Source organism: Ambystoma mexicanum, chromosome 3q (assembly GCF_040938575.1).
Source record: "Ambystoma mexicanum isolate Mex_15411 chromosome 3q, UKY_AmexF1_1, whole genome shotgun sequence".
NCBI lineage: Eukaryota > Metazoa > Chordata > Amphibia > Caudata > Ambystomatidae > Ambystoma > Ambystoma mexicanum.
In genome coordinates this window covers 773,509,952-773,535,005 of record NC_090926.1, presented here as the reverse complement: position 1 = coordinate 773,535,005, position 25,054 = coordinate 773,509,952, and the positions used below count along the sequence as shown (strand labels likewise).

The window sequence follows — 25,054 nt, the reverse complement described above, 5'->3', positions numbered from 1 at the left end:
ACGAAGAGAGGGTGGACAGGATGTCCTGAGTTTTAGTGGGGAAGTGAGAAGTCAAGGCCGTGCAGAGGGCCTGGGAGGGAACAGGAGAGGTAGGGACTGCAGCAGGATTGGCAAGCTCCTTGCAGATTTTGAAAAGTTTGGCTGAGTTGTTAGATGCCGCAGAGATGTGGGCTTGGATGTAGGCTCTCTTCTTAGAGAGGACAGAGAGTCTGTACTGCCTTTGGAGCAGGCGGCAGGCCAGTTTGTCATGGGGTGCACCTGATACCCTCCACTTCCTCTCAGCCGCCCTACACTTGCGTTTAAGGGTGGCAAGGTCAGAATCGTACCAAGAGTTGCACTTGGATTTGGGTTTCAAGCAGATATTCATGACAGGAGCAAGGACATCCAGAGTGCTAGAGATGGAGAGATGAAGGTTAGGAAGGGCTGTGTCAGGGTGTGAGGCAGGAGGAGGAGAAAAAGTAGCGGCGAAAGCCTCAACTGACACCCGCTTCATGGGTCGGATGACCGAGAAGTTAGGTGGCAGTGCTGGAGTTGGCTTGACCTAAGAGGGTAGAGAGAGAGAGAGGTGGGAGGAAAGGAGAAAGTGATCACTCCAAGAGAGAAGAGTGATGAGAGGGTTATAGAATGGGAGGTCTGAGGAGATGAGAACATCCAAGGTGTGCCCTGCTGAGCGAGTCGTGCCAGAGGGAAGAATAGAGAGAAAGAGTCGCAGAGGTTGAGAAAGAGTCCCAAAGAAGGGCTAGTAGCATCCAGGTGGATGGTCAGGTCTCCGAAGAGGAGAAGTTGAGAGGTAGAGGCAAAGAGGGGAGAGGAGAGTTCAGCCCACTCAGAGAAAGAGGTCAACCTGGCCAGGCGGCCTGTAGATAGTGGCCACAGTGAGGGAGACCAGGAGAGATAGAGCGCCTGCAGACCAGGCATTCAAAGGAGGAGTAGTCCTGCATGGGAATGATGGAAGCAGGGTGTAAGGGAGAATTCTCATAAATGGCTGATTTCCCTTACCTTATGAGTCCCTGAGCAGCTTTGCTGGATTTCTAGGGTTTATTTTTTTCACCTGGTAAGAGTGTGACTCTTTTTCCCACTTTTACATGTGTTTTGCGTGTGTTTTTACCATGTGTGTGATCTTAGGCTCTGGAGCCTTACCTACTCCATGAGCATCATTTTTATGTGTGTTACACTGCACCTTCAGTGCAGTGACACGGGGCTGTCTTTTAGACTTCTCACTATCTCCATTTTTCTGGGACTGACTACTGTCCCCCAGAAACGTGTAACGTTGCCATTAACTTTATGTAGTCTCTTTAAATCACAGACCTAGTACAACCCATCTTACATGGAGTATTGGAAAGGGTCAATTCCTATCCCTTTTTGTCTGTGTCACAGGTTTCCTCCCTTCTCACCTGTCTATGATGTTTACTGGAGTTCTTTGAAGCAGTCTTCTTGCGCACGGTTCGGGTCTTGTATAACCCTGTGCGAACGTCTTCGGGTTCCAGCGTGCATTCAGCGTTCCGACTCCTGGAACGTTCAGAATGTCCGGGAAGTCCTGGAAGTGATGCAGAGTGTACTCGGAGACGGGTACACGGAGGTCCGGGATACAAGAGGTAATAAAGAGGAAGGGAATGAATGAGGAAGGAAAAATAGGGGCCAGGAACCAGGGATCAATGAATTCAGCGAGAACGAACTACGGCAGCACACGTCTAGCCACTGCAAGCGGTAGCGTTGAAACGCGCGGGGCCGCAGGGGCGTGGCTTCTTTATAGAACGTGCTACATCTGACACAGACGCTGGTAAGCAATGTTCCGTGTTTGACGCCCATGTTGGGAGTACTGCTGAGTGCAAGCCCCGATGTGTCGGGGACCAGGAAGTCCAAAAGGGACGTGTCCGACGGTTCATGACAGTCTGTTCCTCTTGGAGTACTGTTTCGCTCTCTTTTCATCTAGACTTGGCTGGTGGCAGTGGTAACTACGCTCATTCATGACAGCATGCCTCCTCCGAAGGCCTGTCACTCCGGGTTTGTCCGGGTGTATGAGATGATACCTTCTGAGTAATCTGGGGGCATTTAGGTTTGAGATTGGTTCCCAGGTGTGTTCACTAGGAGGGTACCCTTTCTAATCAACCAGGTACTGTAGCTGACCACGTTTGTACCTGGAGTCACATATTCTGGACACTTCGTATTCCAGCTGGTCATTGATAATTACAGGGAAAGCCTAAGGGCAGTCCGGGAGGACTGGATGTATGGTTTCATTAGAGACGTGTGAAACACTGGATGGATCCTATTCCAAGAGTCTGGTAGTTTGAGTCGGAAGGCCACTGGGTTTATGATTTCCTTTATGGAAAAGGGGCCATAGTACCGGGGAGCCAACTTATTCGGCCGTAAATGTCGAGGCAGTAGTTTCGAGGATAGCCAGACCTTATCACCCACTGCATAGGAAGGTCCTAGTCTTCTTTTGGAGTCCGCATAATGCTTGGTGTGAGTTCGGACCCTTTCTAAGTGTTCTTTGGCTTCCTTGTGTACATTGATGAGAGTTTCGATCCAGGAGTCGACTGTAGGTACTGGTGTAGGATGTGGGAGAATGGAAGGCAGAACCGAAGTGTGAAATCCTTGGCTGCAAAAAAAAGGGCTGGTCTTGACAGCCGAATGATCCAAATTGTTGTAGGCGAATTCAGCCACAGGTATTAAGAGTGACCAATCGTCCTGTACCTTGGTAGTGAAGCAACAAAGATATTGCTCTAGGGTTTGGTTCACAAGTTCAGTAGCTCTGTTAGGATGATAACCTGAGGAGAGGGCGCGTTGATCCCTAGTATACGGCATAAGTGTTTGCAAAACTGAGAAATGTATTGAGGTCCTCTGTCTGATATGATCTTGGAAGGGAGTCAATGAAGTCAGAATATGTGTTCCAGGAAGATTCCAGCAAGTTCCGATGAAGATGGTAGTTTATACAATGGTGTAAAATGAGCCATATGAGTGAATAAATCAATGGTGACCATGATAGTCGTGTATCCCCTGGAAGGTGGCAATTCCACAATGAGGTCCATAGCGATGAATTCCCAGGGTCTTGTTGGTAGCGTAGGCTGAAGTAGGAGACCCGCCGGTCTCTTGTTGTCATGTTTGTTTTGATTGCAGACTGCACAGGGTTGGATGTACAGTTGAACATCAGTTTTCATTCTTAGCCACCAAAATTGTCTTTGTATTAGATGGAGGGTGTTGGTGATGCCACGATGTCCTGAGTGAAGAGTATCGTGACGGAAGTTTGTAATCCTTTGTTGTAGTCTCTGTATGGGAATGACCAGGCCATTCTCCTTGAACAGATACCCGTCCTTTGTTCTTAGATTCCATCGATTCTTCCCTGTAAATTCCTTCCAGAGCTCAGCGGACTGGGTTTGCATCCGAATGTCTTCCAGGAGGCTGATTGCTTGGGCTACAAAAATTGTGTAGGGAAACATCTTTGGGAAGGACCGATCTTCAAGAGTTTCGTAGTCTGGACGTCGGGATAAGGCGTCAGCAATTATGTTCTGTGTTCCAGGGACATGATGGATCTGGAAGTGGTACTGGGCAAAGAAGAAGGCCCAACAGGCTTGATGGCTATTTCTACATTCCAGAGACTGTAAACCTTGAAGATTCCGATGGTCCGTGCGGACCTGAACATGATGTTTTGCTCCCAGAAGTAGATGACACCACTCTGTGAAGGCTTGACGGATGGCTAACAGTTCCTTTTCCAAAACGGAATAATGGGTTTCGCTGGGAGTTAGAGTTCGTGAAAGATAAGCAATGGGATGTTCTACATTATCCTCGAATTCCTGCTTTAGAACTGCTCCAATGGCGTAGTTAGAGGCATCCGTTTCCACTAGGAAAGGTCGATTGATGTCAGGTTGAGCCAGGATGGGGGCTTGTGTAAACTCTGTCTTTAACCGTTGGAATGCTTCATCTTGGGCTGCTGTCGAGAGAAAGGGAGTATCTTTTTTCAACAATGTAATGATCGGTTGAACTATCTCAGAAAAGGAAGGTATGAATTCCCGGGAAAAGTTGGCAAGCCCCAGGAAGGATTGAATCTGTTTCACGGTAGTTGGAACAGGCCAGGATAGTATGGCTTTTACTTTTGAGTGGTCCATTCCGAATCCTCCTGGGCTAAGGAAAAATCCTAGATGGTGAACAGTAGAGACATGGAAAAGGCATTTCTCGGGTTTAGCCAGGAGCTTGTGTTCACGTAGCCTCTGTACACTGCCTTAACATGCTCTTCATGCTTAAGATGGTCCTTAGAGAATATTAGGATATCGTCCAGGTAAACTATGACGAAGAGGAACAGCATATCAGAAAACACCCGATCCATGAAATGTTGGAAGACCGCTGGGGAATTGGTGAGTCCGAAGGGCATGACCAGATATTCAAAGTGACCAAAGGGGGTTCTAAAGGCTGTTTTCCATTCGTCACCCTTCCTAATACGGATCAGATGGTAGGCACCTCTGAGATCCAATTTCGTAAAGACTACAGCTCCTCTCACCGCTTCTAGGATATCTGAGATTAAGGGCAATGGGTAGCGGGCCTTGAGGGTGCACTGATTTAAACCATGATAATCAAGACAAGGCCTAAGCTCCTTAGTATCTTTCTTAGGAACAAAAAACAACGAAGCTCCTGCTGGTGATTTGGATGGTCGTATGGTGTCATTTTAAAGGTTGGTATCCAAGTATTCACGGAGGGCCCTTTTCTCTGGTTCGGATAAAATTAACATTCTTCCAAAAGTAATCACGGCTGAGGGTTCAGTATCAATAGCACAGTCTTCAGGTCTGTGAGGGGGTAGGGCCTGAACTATGGCAGTTGAGAACACATCAGTGTAATCCTGATAGGCCTTAGGAACCTGGATGATATTTGAGACCATGACTGGGCCTTGATGGTCTGTCAGCGTACCTCCAGAAGATGTCGACGAGGAATCCAGGGATAGACAATGAGACTTACAATGCTCGGAACCAAGGAACAAGGATCCTGCTGCCCAGTCGATGTATGGGTTGTGCTTTTGTAACCAGGGAATACCCAGTACCATTGGGTAATGAGCAGACTTTATGATGTCAAATTTGATCACCTCTCGATGATGGTTTATTGAGAGCTGGATCTCTTTGGTTTGTAAGGTTATGGGTCCTGAAGAGAGAGGTCTTCCATCCATCAATAGCCTCTACAGGTTGCGTGATGCCTCGAGTTTCATATGGAATGTGGTGGGTAGTGACGCAATCTTGATCTATAAATATCCCCATGGCTCCTCAATCCACCAATGCCAAAATGGGGTAGGTTTCGTTCTTGGATGGTGATAGAAAGGCCTGTAAAATCACAAGATTGTTTTGTCCAGGAGAGTTACAGGATGGAATAGATGTGGAGCAAACATCTCTCTCCCGAAGCTGTGCTCCATCTAGGATCGGGAGCTGGCGTTTCCCGAACACCGCGGAGGAGCTAAGGGACATTCTCTCACTAGATGTTTGTCTGAGGCACAATACATACATAGCCCAGTGTGAATCTGTCGCATTCTTTCTTGCGTGGATATGGGTCCGCGGAAGGCCCCCAGTCGCATGGGTTCTGGGTCGTTAGTGGAGGCAGGAGTGGGCTCAGCCTTCGAGGAAGGTTCTTTGGAGGTCTTTTGGAAAGGCATTCTAGTCTTCTTCTTTTCTGCCTTCCTTTCCTGGATACAGAAGTCTATCTGTAGAGAGAGGTCCATAAGAGTCTGGAATGAACCTGGGCAAGCCACTCTGGCTAGCTCATCTTTTATTTCTTAGTTTAGTCTAGCTTAGTTTATTACTTGTATTGCGCACCAAACCCGAGGGTAATCGGGCGCATCGCATACGTTTACTCGCAGCTTAGTTGTACATAGGAAGGTGTTACAGTTACAATAATGTTATATAAAGTCAAAAAGCATAGTTACAGTAAGCAATTGTTACAGGGTAATTGCACAAAGAACATATATACAATAAGAAATTGTACAACATTTTTCAGTGTGAATGCCAAAAGAAGTCCAAAGTATAGGGAGGTTAATTCAGGTGGAGACTATGGGTTATGGACTAGAACCTGAATCTCGCTTATCCGTCAGAAGCTTTGAGCAACTTTATAAAGTTATGGCGAAATTTTGTGTATGATGGTTCTAGTCTGAGGGTGGTAGGGAGTGAATTCCATAGCTTGGTAGCCTTGACCTGGAAACTGTTTCCGCCCACTCTGGAAAGTTTGAATCAAAGGGGTCAGAAGGCAATTTGTGTTGGAAAGTCTGGTTAGTCTTGTCTCAGGTTTAGTGATGATTCTGTCCACAAGATAACGAGGGGCTACTTTGTTTACACATTTATGAGTGAGGGAGGTGACTTTGAGTTTTATTTTGTCAGTTGTGGACAGCCAGTTGTTGGCTCTTCTGGTGTCCGAAATATGTACTCTCCTTGCAATTCCAAGCGCAGCTTTAAGAGCATTATTTTGCAGGAGTTGGATTTTCTTAGTAGTTTGCTTACTCGCCCCAATGTACATAGTATTACAATAATCAAGTCTTGATAGTATGAGAGCTCTAGCAAGGGTAATACAGCTGTTATTAGAAAGGAAGGCTCTGCCCGCTCTAACTAATTTGCAGGTGTAGGCTGTGGTCGAGGCCAGCGTATTTACCTGTTTGTTAAAAGATAGGGCAGAATCCAAATAAAACTCCAACGTTTTTACTTCCTTAGCAACTGTAATGATATTGTTGTCGACGCTAAGGGTTGAGTATTTTGGACTTCGTTTTTTGAGAGATGATTGTGTACCCACGATGATGATCTCTGTCTTGTCATCATTCAGGCATAGTCCATGGGAGGTCATCCATTCCTGGATGATGAGATAAACCTTATTCACCAAGGCCAAATCCTTTTCATAATCACCAGTAATCGGTAGGAGGATCTGCGTATCATCTGCATAGTTAGTGTAGGTGATACGCAGATAATCCAGATCATCGAAAAGGGGCTTGGTGAAGATGTTGTATAAGGTGGGCGAGACACATGAACCCTGGGGAACACCACACGTGATAGGGATAGGGTCAGCTGATGCAATGGGAGAGAATACTCTCATAGTGCGATCACTAAGAAAAGATTGTATCCAAGCAATGTCTTCTGGGGAGAAATGTGCTGCCCAATCCAGGTGGCTGCACAAGTCCTGGTGATAAACCAGATCAAAGGCGGCCGCTAAGTCTAGGAGCAAGAGGAGAGCTAGATCACCTTTATCCCTAAGGTCATCGATCTGGGCTTTCAAGTCGATTAGCGCAGTTTCTGTCCCGTGCTGAGGCCGGAAGCCTGATTGCCTAGAACCTAGCAAGTGATTAGATTCCAAATGTTTTTGAATTTGTAGATAAGCCATCTTATCTATGATTTTCAGAAGGAATGGTACCGGGGTAATAGGTCGGTAGTTGGTGGGAATTAGGGGGTCTAAAGTTTGTTTTTTTTAGTAGGGGGAGCACCCAGGATTCCTTAAGATTAGTGGGAATAGAGTTGGTTATGAATGATGCGTTGATCAGTTTAGTGGTAAAAGGTGACAGTTCTCTAGCGTGTCCTTTATAAATTGGGCAGGGCATTGATCGCCATGACAATTAGAGGGTTTAAATGAGAGTATTGTCTTTTCTGTTTCGAGAATGGTAACTTTGGATAATTTGAATCGAGGCACTGTGTCGATGATAGTGGGAGTGGTTAAGGTAGTATTGTTGGGCGAGTTGGTTGATAGTGAGGCTTTTTTATTGTTAAATTTTATTTGTAGGGTCGCAACTTTGCCTGTCGATGCTTGTTGGATATTCGAACACCAAGGTTTATCCTTGACACAGTTGTCAGGTACAGGGATGGGTGCTTCTAGTTCTTTGAGCATAACAATAAGTCCCTTGGTAATAGAGTTGGCTTGGGCTATTCTTATGTTATAGGATTCACGTTTGGTTAGGAGTATTTCTTTTTTGTAGAGGGCAGAAATGGCACTCAGATTAGTTTTATTTTCTTCAGATGGATGAGATTTCCACAGTGTCTGGCATGATCTTTTTTTGGTATGTAAGGTTTTTAAATAAGGTGAGTACCAAGAGTTGAGGTGAGCTTTGGGTTTACTTTGTCTGAGTTTAAGTGGCGCTATTGTATCTAGGGAAGTGATCATAGTGTTGTTAAATTCTTTGACCAGGGCATCTGGTCCCAAGTTTTCTGGGATGGCATTAAGAGTAGGTAAAATGAGAGGGAGTAGTTTGTCGCAAGTAATATTTTTTTTATTGCGAGTGGAAACAGGAGGAGCTGGTAAAGCAGGCAGGGGAATGGGTTTACCAGTGTCGAGGGTGAAAGTTATGAGGTGGTGATCTGACCATATCACAGGTGAATTGGAGGAGATAGTCGTGTTACAATTGTAATCTGCTATCCAGTCCAGAGTTCTTCCTTTTAAGTGTGAAGGGTCAAGTACTTTTTGGGTGAAACCTTGTTCTGTGGGAATATTTGCCACAGTAGATGCATGTGCATCTTTAGGGTCGTTATACCCTAGGTTAAAGTCTCCTAATAGTATGACTTGAGATTCATTTTTTAAGTTATTGGATATGATGTTGGATAGGGCATCTTCAAAAGTTCCAATAGGGTTTGGCGGCCTGTATATTAGATGAATTGTAAGAGTTTGGGTACTATTTAGATTAAGTTTGGCCAAAAGGTTCTCACAAGATTTAGTGTCCAGGTGAGGTGTAAGTCTGATTGGTAAGTTGTCTTTTACAATGAGTGCGATACCTCCTCTTCGTGTATCGATTCTGTCTGATCTTAGGATAGTATAACCTTTAGGGATTGCTAGTGAGAGTGCTAGGCCTGCAGCGGCGTGCAGCCAGGATTCAGTGACTGCTAATAGGTCTAGTTGTTCTAACTGTATAATCTCCGATATCTCAGTGGCATGGGCGACCAAAGATCTGGCATTCATTAATGCTCATTTGAGGGTGTCGCAGGGTGAACCAGCTAATGACGAATTCTGTGTCGTTTGTAGTGGGTTGCCTTTGGATTTATAAGTATCGGTGGCAGGTATAGGAGTAGATCTATTGTTGCCGGATACTAGCGTTCTGGCTAGGAGTTCATACAATTTAGAACAGTCTTGCACGGAGTCTACTATTACTATCACAGGTCGTGCATGGTTGTGATATCAGTAGTTCTTGCATGGTTGGTTTGGTAGATTTATCTAAGTTTGTACAGGGTGGGTGTAATGCTGGCATAGTGATGGGGGGGCTATGGAGACGGTAGTTAGCCAATATGTTTGCTATCAAAGTAGTGGCTAGAGCAAGAATAATGCGGGTCAGTGGGCTCCTAGTAATGTGCATTTTTAGGAATACTAAAGGTACGTGGGCTAAGGCGTAGGCACAGTTTGGCAGTAGGCACAATCAGGAAGGTTGGCAATGCTAGGCTAGGGCATTCAGGGCTATCACAGATTAGTAGGAGGCACAATTAGCATAGTGAACTCCAGCATAGGCACAGTTTAGCTGTGGGCACAATCAGAAGGTTGGCAATGCTGGGCTAGGGCATTCAGCGCTATCACAAGTTAGTAGGAGGCACAATTAGCATAGTAAGATCCAGCGTTAGGCTAAGGCAATTGGGCAGGAAGCGCTATCACGATTTAGCAGAGGGCACAATTCAAATAGGTAGACAGGCTGAAGCAAATGGGCGTGAGGCATAATCATAGTTCAACGACGGGGGTGCAAGCAATGTAAAGCAGGCTACAGGAGCAGATAAACAAAGAGTGCAGTTACAATCCCCATACAGTTTCGACGTAGTATCAGTAATCTTACCAGACGTAGGCTCAGGCGCTGTAAGGTGGATAGAGACAATACTAGTAACATTGTAACGGATATAATGGTGCAATAGTACTTGCCATAGTGTATGATTGCCGTTAAGGCTGGTAAAAGTAATCGTTGTAGAGGATTACAATATATATTTACTACCTGATTCTGATACTTGTTCAAGCTCAGGCGCAGTCTGGGATGCCTCGGGCAGCGCGCATTTGTGAGGTGTGGCTCTGAGCGGCGCACCAGGAGTAGATGTAGTCACTGATAAGGGTACACCGTATGACAATGATGGCAATGGTGTTGAGTATATAGTGTACAGTGTCTAGCGCTGTGCCGCCGGTGCGGACAGGTGCAGACAGGAGGGGCCTTGTGCTGCGTGGGCCTTAGGTGTGGTGGGCCAGCTTCCCCCTCCAGCTCACCTATAAGCTCCACGGAGAAGGGTTGCTAGGCAACCAAGGTAAACAAAGCTGGGTGATTCGGGCGGCTGCCTTCTTAAGATCGCGTTGAGAAAATCAGCTGCTCCTCGTGGCAAATGGCGAACGGAGCCTCACGCTCTTCGATTTAGTCCTCTTTGAAAAAGGGTAAAGCAGGCTTCTGAGGACCAATCTGCTTCTTTAGCCAGTTGCTTAAAGCGTGTCACATATGTAAGCATATCCCGGGAACCTTGTTGGAAATCCAGTAGGCGTTCCTGGGCACTATAGACCTGTTCTGGGCGGTCAAACATAGTCTTTAGAGCCTGTAGGAATCGATTGTAGGCATCCAGGAGGGCATCTCCAGAATTAACTAAAGGCATAGCCCAAGTTAATGCATTCCCGGAAAGATGCGAAATCATAAAGCCCACCTTTGCCCTGGGGGGGTAGAGAAGTAGTAGGGCTTAAAGGTAAAGTGGACTAAACACGAGTCAAGGAATCCGCGAAGGGTTTTTGAAGAACCATCGTATTTATCTACTACTCCGCCCAATAATACGCTTTCCATGGTCGCGGAATCACGGGACAAGACTAATTATTATATGCGGCATTCTCGGCTTTAAGATTCTGCACTTCATTTGTTAACTCCTGCATGCCGCGCAGGAGATCTTGAACTGCCGCCTCAATGTCTGTATCAATTTCAGTTTGTAGGCATCTCAATCTGTCACAGGTTTCCCCCCTTCTCACCTGTCTATGTTGTTTACAGGAGTTCTTCTTGCACACGGTTGGGGTCTTGTATAACCCTGTGCGAACGTCCTCGGGTTCCAGCGTGCGTTCAGCGTTCCGACTCCTGGAACGTTCAGAATGTCCGGGAAGTCCTGGAAGTGATGCAGAGTGTACTCGGAGACGGGTACACAGAGGTCCGGGATACAAGAGGTAATAAAGAGGAAGGGAATGAATGAGGAAGGAAAAATAGTGGCCAGAAACCAGGAATCGATGAATTCAGCGAGAACGAACTACGGCAGCACACGTCTACCCACTGCAAGTAGTAGCGTTGAGACACGCGGGCCGTGGCTTCTTTATAGATCGTGCTACATCCGACGCAGAAGCTGGTAAGCAACGTTCCGTATTTGATGGCCATGTTGGGAGTACTGCTGAGTGCAAGCCCCGATGTGTCAGGGACCAGCAAGTCCAAATGGGACACGTCGGACGGTTCATGACAGTCTGTTCCTCTTGGAGTACTGTTTCGCTCTCTTTTCATCTAGACTTGGCTGGTGGCAGTGGTAACTACGCTCATTTTTCTACTGCGGTTATCTTATATTACCATAGTATTATTTTAGGCTATTATATTAGCCTCGAACATAAACCTGCTTGACCAAATACATTTTATTTTGGCTCCGGCTGGGTTTATTCACCATTTCTTTTTGTTAAAGTCTTTCTCGTGTTTTACTCTGCGGTGCCAAACCGGGGTTGATTCCTTTGTTCGCCGTCTTTTTGCGGGCTTCTGCACAGAAGCCCTCCTTAAGGCGCCTGAAAGTCTGGGTAGGCAGGATGTGAGGGAGGGGTCTTAGGACCCCTGCCATGGGTTCCCTTGGTATCCCAAGTCGCACTCCTGTTTAATTGGCTGGGTGACTGTCCTTGCCAGGACAGCCATCCTGCTATGTGATTGACAGCCATGCTGTGTGAATGAGGGAAAACTGCATAAAAAGCAGGTCTCTGAGACTGGAAAGGCAAAGTCGCCACTGGAACGAAAGAACCAATGAGGAGCTGATGGAAGAGGACCCCTACAACGACTGAACTGCCCGGTGAAACCCTGCTGAAGGTCCAAATCTTCAGAATCAGACGACACAGAAGATCCTCCAGGAAACTTCTTCCCTTGAGCTGGTGGGACCAACCAGTTCGCCCAAACTGCAAGCCAGGACCCCTCCTCTGGTTGAATTTGCTGTGCAAAGCTACAGTGGGCCGGATAGCCAGGAAATTCGGACCCTGCTTGGGTTTTAAGGAGAGCACCTTTTATTTGTTGCTTTGCTCTGCTGCTGGTTTCTTCCCTGGGTAGTGCAGGACACTCCAGTCTAACTACTTCTTGTCAGTCCGACAGTCGCTTCAGGAACCGTGAGCCTGCAGGAACTACCAGAAACGTCCGCCTCAGCTACAGCTTCTTTTCCGTTTTAAGGTACTGTGCGTGCAAATCCGGTTGTTCGTTTCGTTCAGCCGCGGTGAAAGTGTTTGAATTCTTTCTCCAATCCGAGGGCTTGTCCTTCTCTTCTCTTTGAACTAACTTTTCTACCAACCAACCTCGTCCGGAATCTGTGTGATCTTCAGCAAAAGACTTTTGACCCATTGACTTTGCGCCTAAGCCTTTTCTACCTGATTCTATCACTGTAGTTCCTCTTGCTCAATTGCCCTGAGTACTTACCTGTTGGTGTGGTTCAATTTCTGTTAACTTTGTCTTTCCCTCCCTTTTAAATTGCTGGAGTGCCATTTTGCTCCCTCTTCATTTGTGAGCTTAACTTGTCTGGAACTTATTGGGAGTGGTGTGGTGTATTAAGAGTGTGATTTTTTTAAACGGCTTACAATAGTGTAGTGTTATACATCTAAAGAGTAAAATAAATGTATATCCTTTTACTTGAAAACCTTGAGTCAGTGTTTGTCTGAATCATAGTAATTGCTGTCCTTTGTGTAACTATCTGATACTGCTCACTTACTGTTGAGATAAGTGTGGCTGCTCAGCCATCGCTACCACTTTAACTGTGTAGTACAGGCTTGTACCAAAGGTGAATTTGTACTGTCACTTGTAGTCTTAATTGTGTGTGGTGTTCCCAAAGGGTACTGCATATAATTCTGCCTAACAGGGATCGACTGCGGGAAAATCAAGGCTACACCCCCACCCGGACGGTTGGTTTTGAGTTTGCAGAGGATCTTGAAGCCATCGGGAAGTAGAGTGTCAAAACTCGTGACAGAGCTGGCCGTGAACCAAGTCTCGGTGAGACAGAGTACATTCAAATCAAGCTCTTCCAGGAGACAGCAGATGTCATAGGAATGTTTTACATCTAAACGAGGGTTGAGAGTAGCGATGTGGAGCAGGTTGACACATTTGAAGGACTTCCGTGGAGGGGTACAGGCCAGAGGTACACCCTGTGGAAGTGTTGGCGGTGCCTGAGAATGGGCAGAGGAGGAAGGAAGAGAAGGCAGGGTAGTCAGAGAGGAAGAAGAGTGTGCCAGAGGGGTATGATCTGATATGATATGATATGGCATTTGTAACGCGCCTATACACAAGTGTTTCAAGGGGCGAAAGGAAGGTGGCTAAGGAAGGAGGCAACAGGGTGGCCAGAGAAGCAGCAGGGGGTGCCAAAGAGGTGGCTGTGGAAGGAGGTGGCAGAGGAGGCAGAGAAGGGTAAGAAGGGGTATCAGGAGTGGAACGGAAGTTGATAAAGCACGAGAAAAGGAGATTGGCCTGAGGGCCCTGGACCAAGACGATGCCATTTAAATAGACATTAATGGTGGTCTTAGAGGAGTGGAAGGGGGCCAGTAGGGCCTCCTACCGGGTGCCACCATTAATGGGAGAAGAGGAAAAAGGAGAGAGAACAGAGACCATATGGGACGTCCATAGGCCTGGAGAGGGAACAACAAAGAGGATGTTGGTAAGGGTCTGGCCTGGGTTGTAGACCAGGATGTCCCTTTTGAGCTTCTTCCTGCCATACTTAGTGAGAGAGGCAGGATAGTCGATAGAAAAGCAGTTTGAGAAGATCGGTGAGACAGAGAGCACCATCGGAGGTGCAGGGAGGAAAGAGGGGAGAGAGGGAAGCCCAACCAGGGGAGGTGTGGGTGGGGATCACGCAGGGGGGCAGACGAGGTAGACACAAGGGGGGGCACGAAAGGGAGGGGAGCACAACAAAGCACAAGTTAACCGGACCTGCAAATTCAAATGCAATTCAGAACCAGCAGGAAAGTGCAGAGCACAACAAGGAACCTAGAAGTAAAGAATGCAGATGCAATACAGAGCCAACAGCAAACCACAGAGCACAACAGGAAACCTATACGTGGAGAATGCAGGCAATGCAATGAATGCCACAAACCGTGGAGGACAATACAATATCAAAAACCGTAGAGAACAATGCAGCCAGTACCGTCAACAAGGCACAGAACAATCAGGAACCTAGAAGAAAGAATGCAGGCAATGAAGGGAAGGGGTCAAGATGCGAGTGGAAGGAAAGGGTAAGCAGGGGGGGGTGGAACAGGATGCAGTGACCTACGATGCGATGGGAGTGCACACGGCCAAGTTGCGAGGGAGCGCACGCACATGCAAACAGGATGCAGGAACCTACAATGCAAGAGAGTGCACGTGGCTAGAGAAACGGAGTGCATGCGACCAAAACGCAAGGGAATGCATGCGGCCTGGAGTTGTGGGGTAGCACTCGCGGCGTAAGTTGCGAGTGAGCGCACATAGTAAGGAGGAGGCCTAAGCGTGGGGGATGTGAAGACCTGTTGCAGGGGTACAACGCGTGTGCGAGAAGGAGAGTAAAAGGTCAGGGGGTTTTGCGTGGAGTGTAGCAAAGCTAAATCTCCCCACACCTTCTTACCTTGCAGCCACAGACAGGAGTGTGAGGTCGTCCACGCTCACAGTCTGTGCCGCTACCCCATCGCCGCCAAACACTGGCGTCGCTCAACACTGCAGCCTTATCCTGCAAGGGCTTTGACGCAGAGGGTCTGAACCTCGGTTCTTATAGGCACAGAAGTATGGACGTAGCGATGTGCGATGCTTATAATCGGGCAGCGTCTCCTGCTCGCCTCCGTCGTTCAACACTGCGGCATTGTCCTGCGAGGGCTTTATAGATTCTGAGTGGCCATCCTGTTCTGGTGAACAGAGAAAAGACACTTATGTCTCGCCAAATTCTATCTGGGTAGTGCAACTGAGCAGCAAGGCTTTGACTTAGGAAGTGTGAGAGTAGTTGAGGGTTCAGTTAAATACACGCATCACTCTTAATAATACGAATTAGGCAGAATGTATACAAATACAGTTATTTATTTAGGCCTCAGACTAACTCTTAGCAATGACAAACCACGGGTAAATAACACACTAAAACATTCACTACTACTGTATATGCATTCACTTTGGTATGCTCTGTTGAGAGCACCGTCACTTCACTTTTAGAAAACTGTTGGAATAGTAAAGCAAGTGAATAAAAAGAATCAGGTAAGTAACCATCAGTTACAGAACTAATGCCTTGAAAATAAAGGAGTTAGAAACACCATACAAAGCCTTTTAAGTTAAGGCACTACACCTTAAAAAGTCCTTCCCTAGCTAGAAAAGATGGGGCCTGTTCTAGAGTGCCAGGTCCCAATGTAGTTCTCTCCAGATGCATCTGCGCCCCGTGTAGGCCGCGCCCCATGTAAGCCGATGTACAGAAGGCCAGAAACATAAATCTGCCTCTTGTATGCAGTCCTGCGGGGGGTGTAGCCTAGACGGGAGCCGTAAGGGTGAAGCCGGAAGCCACCGTAGCGCATCAGGTAAGTGGGGTTGAATGGCAGGCAAGGGGTGGGCTGCTGTGCAGTAGAGATGAGGCACAGAGGGAACACCCCGAAAGGTACCTGGAACGGGATGCAATCAAATAGCCGGATTTGCAGGTACAGCCTTTTTGGTCAAAAATCTACAAATTCTGTATTTTGTTCACGGCCATCAGACATGGATCCTAGGCCAAGGGTATTTTTAAGAGTCTGAATAAGAGTTGGCAAAGCCAACAGGCATTTTATAACTGTCTCAAAGTTAGATAAAAATTGAAGAAAAGTACTTAGCAGACCCTCTCCCAATCCAAACACCAAGGTATGAGTCTTGACCCGAGCACCACCTCTCACGGTCCGACACAGTACATTAAGGACTTTACACCCATTAAACTCTATTGGCACAATTGAACAGGGCTCGTTACAGTGCCCTGTTATATGCTGATGATACAGCTCTGAAAGATCTTACTGAAGGTGGTCTCCAGCAGAGCCTTCGTTATGCAGATGACTTTCTTAAGAATCATAATCTGTCATTAAGTCTATCCAAAACCAAGATTATGGTCTTTGGAAGATGTAAACACCGGGGTAGGTGGAGCATAAACAGAGAAAGAATGGAGGTGTCAGAACATCCAGATATCTTAGTGTAGTGTTCTCGAGGGAAGAGTGATGGATAGAGCATGTCAAACAGACAGCTAAACAGATGGACACAGGTTTAAGAGGATTCCAGAGATTCTAACATATTTATGGGGGAAAATACTAGTTAAATGCATCGAAGTGCTGAATGTAAAGATAAACACAGCAACCCTGTATGGAAGTGAGCTGTGGGGTTTTACCTCTTGCCCAAAATTGGAAACCATACATAAAGTCTTTCTGAGAAGGCTGGTGGGCTTGACCCCAGCCGCCCAAGGGCTGCATTAAGGAATGAGCTACAAATTCATAGTCTGGGAAGCCATGTGTAAGGAACTCACGGGGGCAACAGTAAAGACAGACACACAGAATCACAGTTTAAGGGTGTTTATTAAACTGTATAGGTAGGCTGGAAAAACACCTAATCTAAACCTAAATCTAAAATAAGAGCAAGCTACGACCATCAAATAATAATTAATAAGACAGTCTGAGTGGTGTCTTGTCAAATAAAAGGGCCTATAGTAAAAAAAAACAATTGCCAATCCTTACAACTAAATACAAAAAGAGTTTGGGATAGAGTTCCCAAGAAAGAAAGAAGTGGTCACAAATGTCCGAATGTTATAGCCAAGGGCTTCCCTTCCCCATGTTTCGAGAGCACAGGACAAGGTGGAATTCCAGAAACGTAGCACACTCTCGCGCTTTCCCAGCACGCAACTACAATTCCGTTCTCCGGTATCACGATCTTAGGTGGTTAAGTCTCTCTTCTACGAGAAGGCTCTTGCCTCCGAGAACCTGAAGGGTTCAATATAACAAACAAAAAGTTCCTTTCTATATGTACAGTGGATGATGGCTTTTCACGCCTGGATCTCCCTCTTTCGGGCTCAGACCCTTCTCGAATAGCAACCTCCATCCATCGGGTTCACTGCGGCTTTTATTTACAAGATTTCACCTTCTGTATTCACAAGTAGTTGGGTGATGGCTTTTCACCTTTGGATACAACTCTTCTGGGCTCACTCCCTTCTCGAATATTAGCCTCCCTCTGTCGGGTTCACTATGGCTTTTTATTTCAAAAGAATTCTTCTTTTCCATCAACAAGTCTGAGCATCAGGCCTGACGCCTTTACAAGAGTCTGAGTGACCTCTGCCCGTGGAAGAACTTCCCAGAAAGGAATCCCCCGCTAGGCTAGCTTGGTAAACAATGAACTTACCTTTTCCTGACACTTGAACGACTTATTGATGAAGATTGATGTGATCAGGGGGAGATATGGAAAATATTTCCCTCCACCTTGTTGGCCTATACTTGAGTGTCCTCAGCATTAAAGCAGTGCATGAATCCCATTGATGATGAACTCTCAGGCACTCAAAGCTGAGTGCGTGGGGATCAGATGCCAAGAAGGAGCAGTCGCACGAGGCGCAATGTGTAAACCCTCCGGTGACTGACAAGCGCCGGGGAAGGCGAGGATAGATTGGAAAAAAGGTACAAATAGTTAAGGGAAGCTGCCGTGAAGCAAAAAAGTGCTCACAGCGATCGCTGGTAGGTTAGTTTCTGTCCATACAGAAAAAGGGACTGCAGTGAGGCGCAGGAGGGCTGGGCTAGCAGGCGTGGTCACGCGCCTACCGCTATGCTAAATTTAAAGTGGAAGCTCAATATTTTACTGAAAAAACGTTCCGGTCCGGACTCCCCGGATGATGCCCATACAGGATGGAGGAAAGGGGATATGGACTAGGAGTATTGTAGTTACTGTGGTGAGTAACATTTTATTTTGTGTAGATATGGGAAAGGTATTTGCCAGGCATTTCTATAATGATACTAACTTGCCATTAATAGTAGCAGCTTGAAAATGATGCACCTACCTGGGCATATGAAAGCAGTGCCTGGAAAATTCCAATGCACAAGCCACAGCTATGCTTTGCTAATTCTCGCTATTTAACAGGACTTCAGTGAGGAGCACGCATACTGCTTATAAATCAAGCAGCTAAAGGCAGACCTGGTTAAAACATTTTTATTACACCAGTAGCGGTTCACAGTGCCGATTAAATCATTAACTCTCAGAAGACTGCTTTGAAAAATCCTTTCATGGCACTTAGAGTGCACAGTTTGATTTTAGGCCTTATAAAGCTAGCTGAAAGAGATCCCAGGAGGGTGTGTTTTGGGCAGGTAGCAGCAGATATTTGGTGGGAATAGCCATAGCTGTACCACAATACATTAGCTTTTGCTTATGTATGGCACTAAAATCGCCAATTTACAGGCAAAAAAAAAGTGGAAAACCAAAATTGAAGCCGCTTTACATAAGGAGGCACACTTTAAAGATCTTGGATATAAGATCCAAAACTGCAAAAACGGCTCACTTCAACCTCCTAAATATTGAGAAAATCATGCATCTCCTTCCTTTCAACAACTGCCAAGCATCTTGTAATCACTCTCGTCTTCTCTATGCTGGACTAGCATGCCAGCATCCTCTTTGGTCCCTCCAACTATGCAATCTGTCCTCTCCACAAGATCATTACATTTGCTACCAAGGCTCTCTTTGAACACCCTCACTTCACACCTACTTCCTCTAACCAAAACCAGGTTGGGTGGTTGACACTGCAAAATGGGCCACTCTATCTATCCTCCTCTATCCAACTCTACAAGCCTTCTTGTAAAATCTGCACTGCCTCCTCAGCTACCCTTCTGGCACCTCGCCCTCCCTAGGCTTCCTCTCGCTTTTTTTCTTGTACCACTTGCATGGAATTCTCTTCCAGACCTCTGAGAAACAGTCCATATCGATTTGTTCAAAACCAAACGAAAAGCCTACCTCCTCGCCTCCAAATTACTCTCTTAACCTACCTCTCTTCTGCATTCAGGCTAAAAATGTTCCTTCACCTCAACATTCGTCTGTCCCTCACTTTCTCTGCATCCACTGTAGCACTTCATCATATCCCTGGACCAGTACTTAAGTGCTTTGTGTGTTGCAAGGGATCCTTTCCACTCTTTGCCACATGGGGATGCTGCATGCAGTCCCTCTGGATGCATGCTGCCGGCGGGGGACGCCCTTCCATCATAGCTGCATGCACTGCAACTTGAAACAGCTGATCTTTGTTGCCGTGCACCTGGTGTGAGACCGCGTGATTGGACGCCTGCAGTTTTTACAACAGAAGGAGACCAATGCCGGCAGCCGATCGCCGGCACCCTCCCAAAGCCCACACAAAGGCCCCTGTCTGAGCCTGTCGGAGCATGATGGAGGACCTCTCCATACAACTTTTTCCAGGACCTTCAACTCTGATGGATCCATAGAACTTCCACTTGCCTTGGTAAGCAGCCTTTAGGCACAATGCTCCATCCTCCATTTTGTGACACTAACCCTGCTCTTACTGCTGCATGCTTTTTCCCCTCTGCCCATCGATAATTACCTGTCTACAAGCAACAACATCACCATCATGTTATGCATGCCTTAAGTGCCTTTTTTTTAAATCGAATCTAAGTGCTTTCACACCTATGCAGCCATTTTCGTTGCTGTACTTTATAGTGCCTTTGAGTACCCTTCATGTGGGTGAGACCTTCCATCCATGCTCACTGCTTATTACTCACCTGCGGATCCCTTACTGTTTGGCAGCCTGATTGATGGTGCCTCTCACTCCATGAGGTGTGGCTTTGCCAGTCTGTGTAATCGTACCTGTTTGACTCATATGCTGCCTGATGTAGCCCCCTGTAACATGAGGTGTGGCTTTGCCAGTCTGTGTAATCGTACCTGTTTGACTTGTATGCTGACTGATGTAGCCCCCTGTAACATGAGGTGAGGCTTTGCCAGTCTGTGTGCACACACCATTTTATGTCTGCAACCATATGCGTATTCTTGGACTTCACCAATGTACCTTACACATTCTGTAACTAGCGCCTAGATGCCTCAGGGCTTTGTCCGCTGAAATAAATGCAACAAATGAATAAATAAATAAAACACCTGGCTATCCCGCCTACCTGCACTTAAAAATGGCTAATGTTAGTTGCCCTTTATCTATGTATATCCACCCTTGTACCGTCCATGGTGGCAGTTACATTTACTCCCTCCCTGCCCCACACAATCTGATCAGAATATCACTTGAACTCACCCCATTGTAAGACACGCACTGCTTACCATCAAATTTGATTTGCAATCTATTGTATGTTCTTTAATGATCAAATGAGCATTGTTCCTACATATATAAATAAATAAAATACAAAATTAAATAAAGAAATTAATTTCAATGGTATGGCAACAGCTGAGATGGCCAGGAAGAATTTTAAGTAAGGAAGGCTTCTGACTATAGTTTGGTTAGCTGTTTTGGACAGATTACATTTGGCATAATGCAGCTTCAAAATAAAGGATCAGAAAGTAACATGAGCGAGTATCCTGGAACCCTGATTTCCCAAAATGTCTGTCTTTTGTAGAAGAATTGCCCTGAAGGTAATGGATCAAATTTTAAATGTAATACGAAAATGGAGTGGTAACCAGTGCACTGTGATGAAACTGGAGCTGTGATTGCATTTCCTTGAGTATGACGTGGCAGCGGGAAGTTGCTTTCAAGGGAGCCAGCTTCCACCATCCCATCTGTAAAGAACCAGGTCTTCAATGGCAGACCTTATTTCACCTGCATCAATGAAGGGTTACATTTCACAGAAGGGACAGCTGAAATTGGGAAGGTTTTGAATCTGACCAGTGTAAGGTTTGAACGTAATGGTAGGATTCAGGGTAACACTCATGTATGGTATGTACTGAAATGAGGAAATGAATAGAAAGTGTAACCGCATTCATTCTTCAATGGCGCACCTATACAGAGCCTCAGATGGTTGATGGCAACCATTGAATAATACACAAAGACAACTGCATACCAGGGAGGACCAGAGAAGATTCCAATTAATTGTTCCGGAGAGCAGTTTGAGAACAAGCAACCCCAGGAGAAGATAAAGCACAGCAGAAGATGATTCCAGCACAAAACGGGGCATTGGTGTCCTAATGCCCTTCGATGTGACGGCAGTGACCAGCGCCAACGTGGGAGACACTAGTGGTTAAATAGTGGGAAGCGGTGGTAAAACAGCCTGTAGATGGTCCCAGCATGAAAGGCTTATCCCACGACACAAGTGGATTCGACATGAGGATGCAGTAGGCCCGGAATCGACATCCAGCAGCAGAATACCCAAACCGGAGATGTGCCCAAGCCACTGTACTCAGCCAGAATGGATAAATGAAGGCCTAAAATGACAACGGCAGATAACGGCGAGAAATCCTCCAGCAGACAAGTAAACCTACTTCTTCTGAAAAACCAGCAACAGGGGGCGGGAGGATCAGGTACAGTGTTCACCGTTAAGTACCACAACCCACGGGGGCTGGCCAAAGCAGACTCAGAAAAAGCTAGAGACACAAGGGTCAAGTGGCCAACCAAACTGGATGGCCCTTAGAACTGCCACTCAACCAAGAATATCCCCACAATATGTGATGACAACAGCCGAGGGACATACTTGTCTTAACCTGTAAAAACCAGTATAGAAGCTGTCATGTGCAGAATGGCCATTTTTATACTACCTCATGTTGTGCTAGAATAAAAAAGATTCTTTCAAACAAATTGGCCGAGAGCAGGACTTGGGTGACCCAGGACCATGTAAACAAAATGAGTAAAAAAGGTTTACAGTGGCAGAAGGACTTCAGTAAAAGTCCCTCTGACCACCGAAAATGGGAGCAGAAAAAGGTCAAAAGTTGAGGGCTTTTAAAAGTGGTCCTGGAATCCTCGAAAAGGAAATGATCTTAGCATCTTCCTTTCCATTTGGTACTCTTAAATACTGTAGAGGTATGAGGCAAGGATACAAAGACTGATTTTAAAGGGTCGGAGAGAGGTAGCTCAAATAAGAGCTTGTGCAGGAGAAGGACAGAGACAAACCTGTAGGATGTTATTAGCTAACAAGGTGTTGATCTCGAAATAGTTTTAAATGAGAAAGCAAAGTGTAGATAGGTAGCAGCAAGAGGAATGATGGTGAGAATAAAGATTAAGCTAATGGACTATGGCAATCTCACACTCCAGTAAGGGTGCAGAACCTCTCCACAAGTAATTATGCAGCTATTTTAGAAAGTTAAATAAAATCTTGGAGTGTTCCAACCTTGCCAAGACTGGACAATTTCCTGAAGGGATCACCCTTGGATTTCCGTTTACCAGGTGATGGTAGTAAATGATCTATCTATGACGGGATAGAAGGGACCTCACAGCATGTGCCCACTGAAGGAGCTCATTAGTCAGATCAACTTTCTTGAGGTTGGGATCATTTGGTCATTCAGCTTGTGCTGCCAGTGTTGTAGGGCAAATCTATTGCCATTTAGGCAGCCAAAGTGACTGTGGGTAAGTTCAAACCCTCCTGAACATGGCATTTTCCCCACAAAGTAGCACACTAACAATTTATTGTTTTAAGTCTGCACTGTGGTTGTGCGCTTTTGAAAGACCTGAATTGGACCACGGTTTTAATGGGAGAGTTCTCCCCCATGCCGGCCTGTAGAGTGCTGTCACGCCCTCACTCCCCTCTTCCTACTCCCTTACCCCCAAATACACATTTAAATATACATGTAATATGTAGATTTCGACCAAAAGTGTCTGATTTTCGACCAAGAGTATATTTAGGGAGTTTCCCAGGAAGATGAAAAATAAAAGCTCTTACACCCTATCTTCTGCATACCATGCAAAACATAGTCCTATCAAAATAATTGTGTTTATACACTTATTAAAATAAGTGTCAAGCACAATGAGTTTTCTTTCCTACAACATTCTTTTCATGACATTTTTGTCAGCTTCTGCCTGGTGTGTTAACAAATTTCTCCTTCACTTATCCGAACGTCTTTATAATGCACAGTGATTGTTCCGTCTAAATACCAAATCCAATATCGTCAATGTATTATGCTTCAAAAGAAATGCCTTCAATTCATTGTAGGTAGGCTATACCACAAAACAATTGTACCGAGCCCGATATATTTCATTCTTTTAGGGCAATCTTAGAGCTTTTTCTAGAGGCAGGGGGCAGACTAATCGCAAAGCTTGAATCTGAATACTGTATATGTAAACACCTTTTTAGAAGAAATTCTAAGATTGGCCTCTTCCAGGTGTCCTGTTCTGTATAGTAGGCACAAATACTTGAAAGGACAAGCAGTGTGTGACTGCTTCCTTTTGAAACCATCAAGCATGTACTATGAGACTAACTCTTATTTATGCTGACTTGAACTCTTGGTCCTCTATAGGCAATGCTGTGGGCTCAGGGGTACAGACATGTTTATGACATTTGAGCTGTTGTGTTGAGTGTTTTCATCATGGAGTTTGGTAAAGTTCAACTGTGCCAGTTATTTGGATAATATTAGAATTGGTTATTGCCTCCTGATTTACCATGTTTTCTCTCTTAGCCATGTGTGAGATGATGAAGATCATGCAGGAATGCGGCGAGGTGACCTGCTGCTTGGGGAGTTCTGCCAGTATCCGAAACAGCTGCCTATATCTGCAGAGTGATGTCAGGTGAGGCAGCACAGCGACAGGGCTACTTATGCAGAGGCAGCCAGAAGAGCGGCCTCTGGGAAGAGGGTGCATGTGTAACAGCAGAAAGTGCTAGGGGTGGTGTGTGTACTCGAGAGGCCAGTGCACTTCACAGGGTAGTGATGGCCATGGCAGTGTGCAGACATGAGGTTGTATATAGTGGGAAGAGGCGGACCTCTTCCCGCTATATACAAGTGGTGTGTATTTTTAATTTTCTCTGTACCTTGTTTCTCTGTCAGGGTATTATCACACATCTGGCTATTTGAGTTCCAATGGTTGATGCATCTTTCGATTCAAGTGGGGTACCACCTGCTATGCGCTGGAGGTTCCATACCATTACTCCCTATATAAATCTAGTATCTGCTACAACAGCCATGCATTGTTACTATGTGAGAGTGAGTGTGATATAGATGTGGCCATAAAAGATCATGGCTACTGCCACCCTCGGGGAGCAAGGGCTGCAGTAACTACAACCAGGCATGACTTGTTTATAGATGGTACCTGATGTTGAAGCATGTATCCACACCTGAGTCAAGGCCTGCAAAGATAACTCTAGTTTAATGCAGCAACCTTCCAGTGACTGGGTGTTTGCCAGAAATCGGAATTGATGCAGCACTGTGATTCGAAGCCAAGTCACCCCCTGTTGCAAGGCTTATCTCTGCCCTGTGCTGTGGTGTGGAGGCACATTCCTAAACCTTTACAAACGTGCTTGTTAAACTTTTCTTCACTTAATGGTGGTCTTGAAAATGTGCAATAGCAGTCTGCACCTAACTAGAATTAAAGAATTGCTGCCAACTATGGTACTCTATCAGTCCACCACTCGACAGGGTACTGTGAGGGGTCAGTAATGCGAGGCGGGTAACTGTTTATTGATTTACCAACATATGCCATTTTATTAAAGAAAATGTCAACAAAATGCCTCACTCTACCTACACTGTTGAGGATTTCCCTACCTAACCAAAATGAAGGGGAAACACTCTAATACAGGATAACTCACACTAGCAACAAATGCATATAGAAAATATATGGCAATACCGCAAGACATGAGCAACATTCACAGTCTTTGAATAACCTTTTTAAGGTTCTCTTCCCCAGGAGTCAGTTCTGTTAATATTCAACCAAAGAAAGAAATGTCTTGCATCAATTCTTGATGTTTCGAAGTCACTAGAAAGGTGTGGTAACCATAGTTCCAATGAGAGCAAATATTTTACCCTGGGTGAAATATTCACTTTCCACTTCCACCAAAAAGCACCAGTGGT

At 45.8% G+C, this 25,054-nt stretch overlaps 1 protein-coding gene across 5 annotated transcripts in view; it reads left to right on the top strand.

Annotated features, from left to right (window-relative positions):
• TMEM94 (transmembrane protein 94) overlaps positions 1 to 25,054 on the top strand; it is a 2,019,771-nt gene that overhangs the window by 1,305,567 nt on the left and 689,150 nt on the right. For all 5 annotated transcript variants that reach the window (XM_069654803.1, XM_069654805.1, XM_069654804.1 and 2 more), the window contains one exon: positions 23,669 to 23,777. In XM_069654803.1, the coding sequence (XP_069510904.1) occupies positions 23,669 to 23,777 (109 nt within the window). The remainder of the gene's footprint in view (positions 1 to 23,668; positions 23,778 to 25,054) is intronic.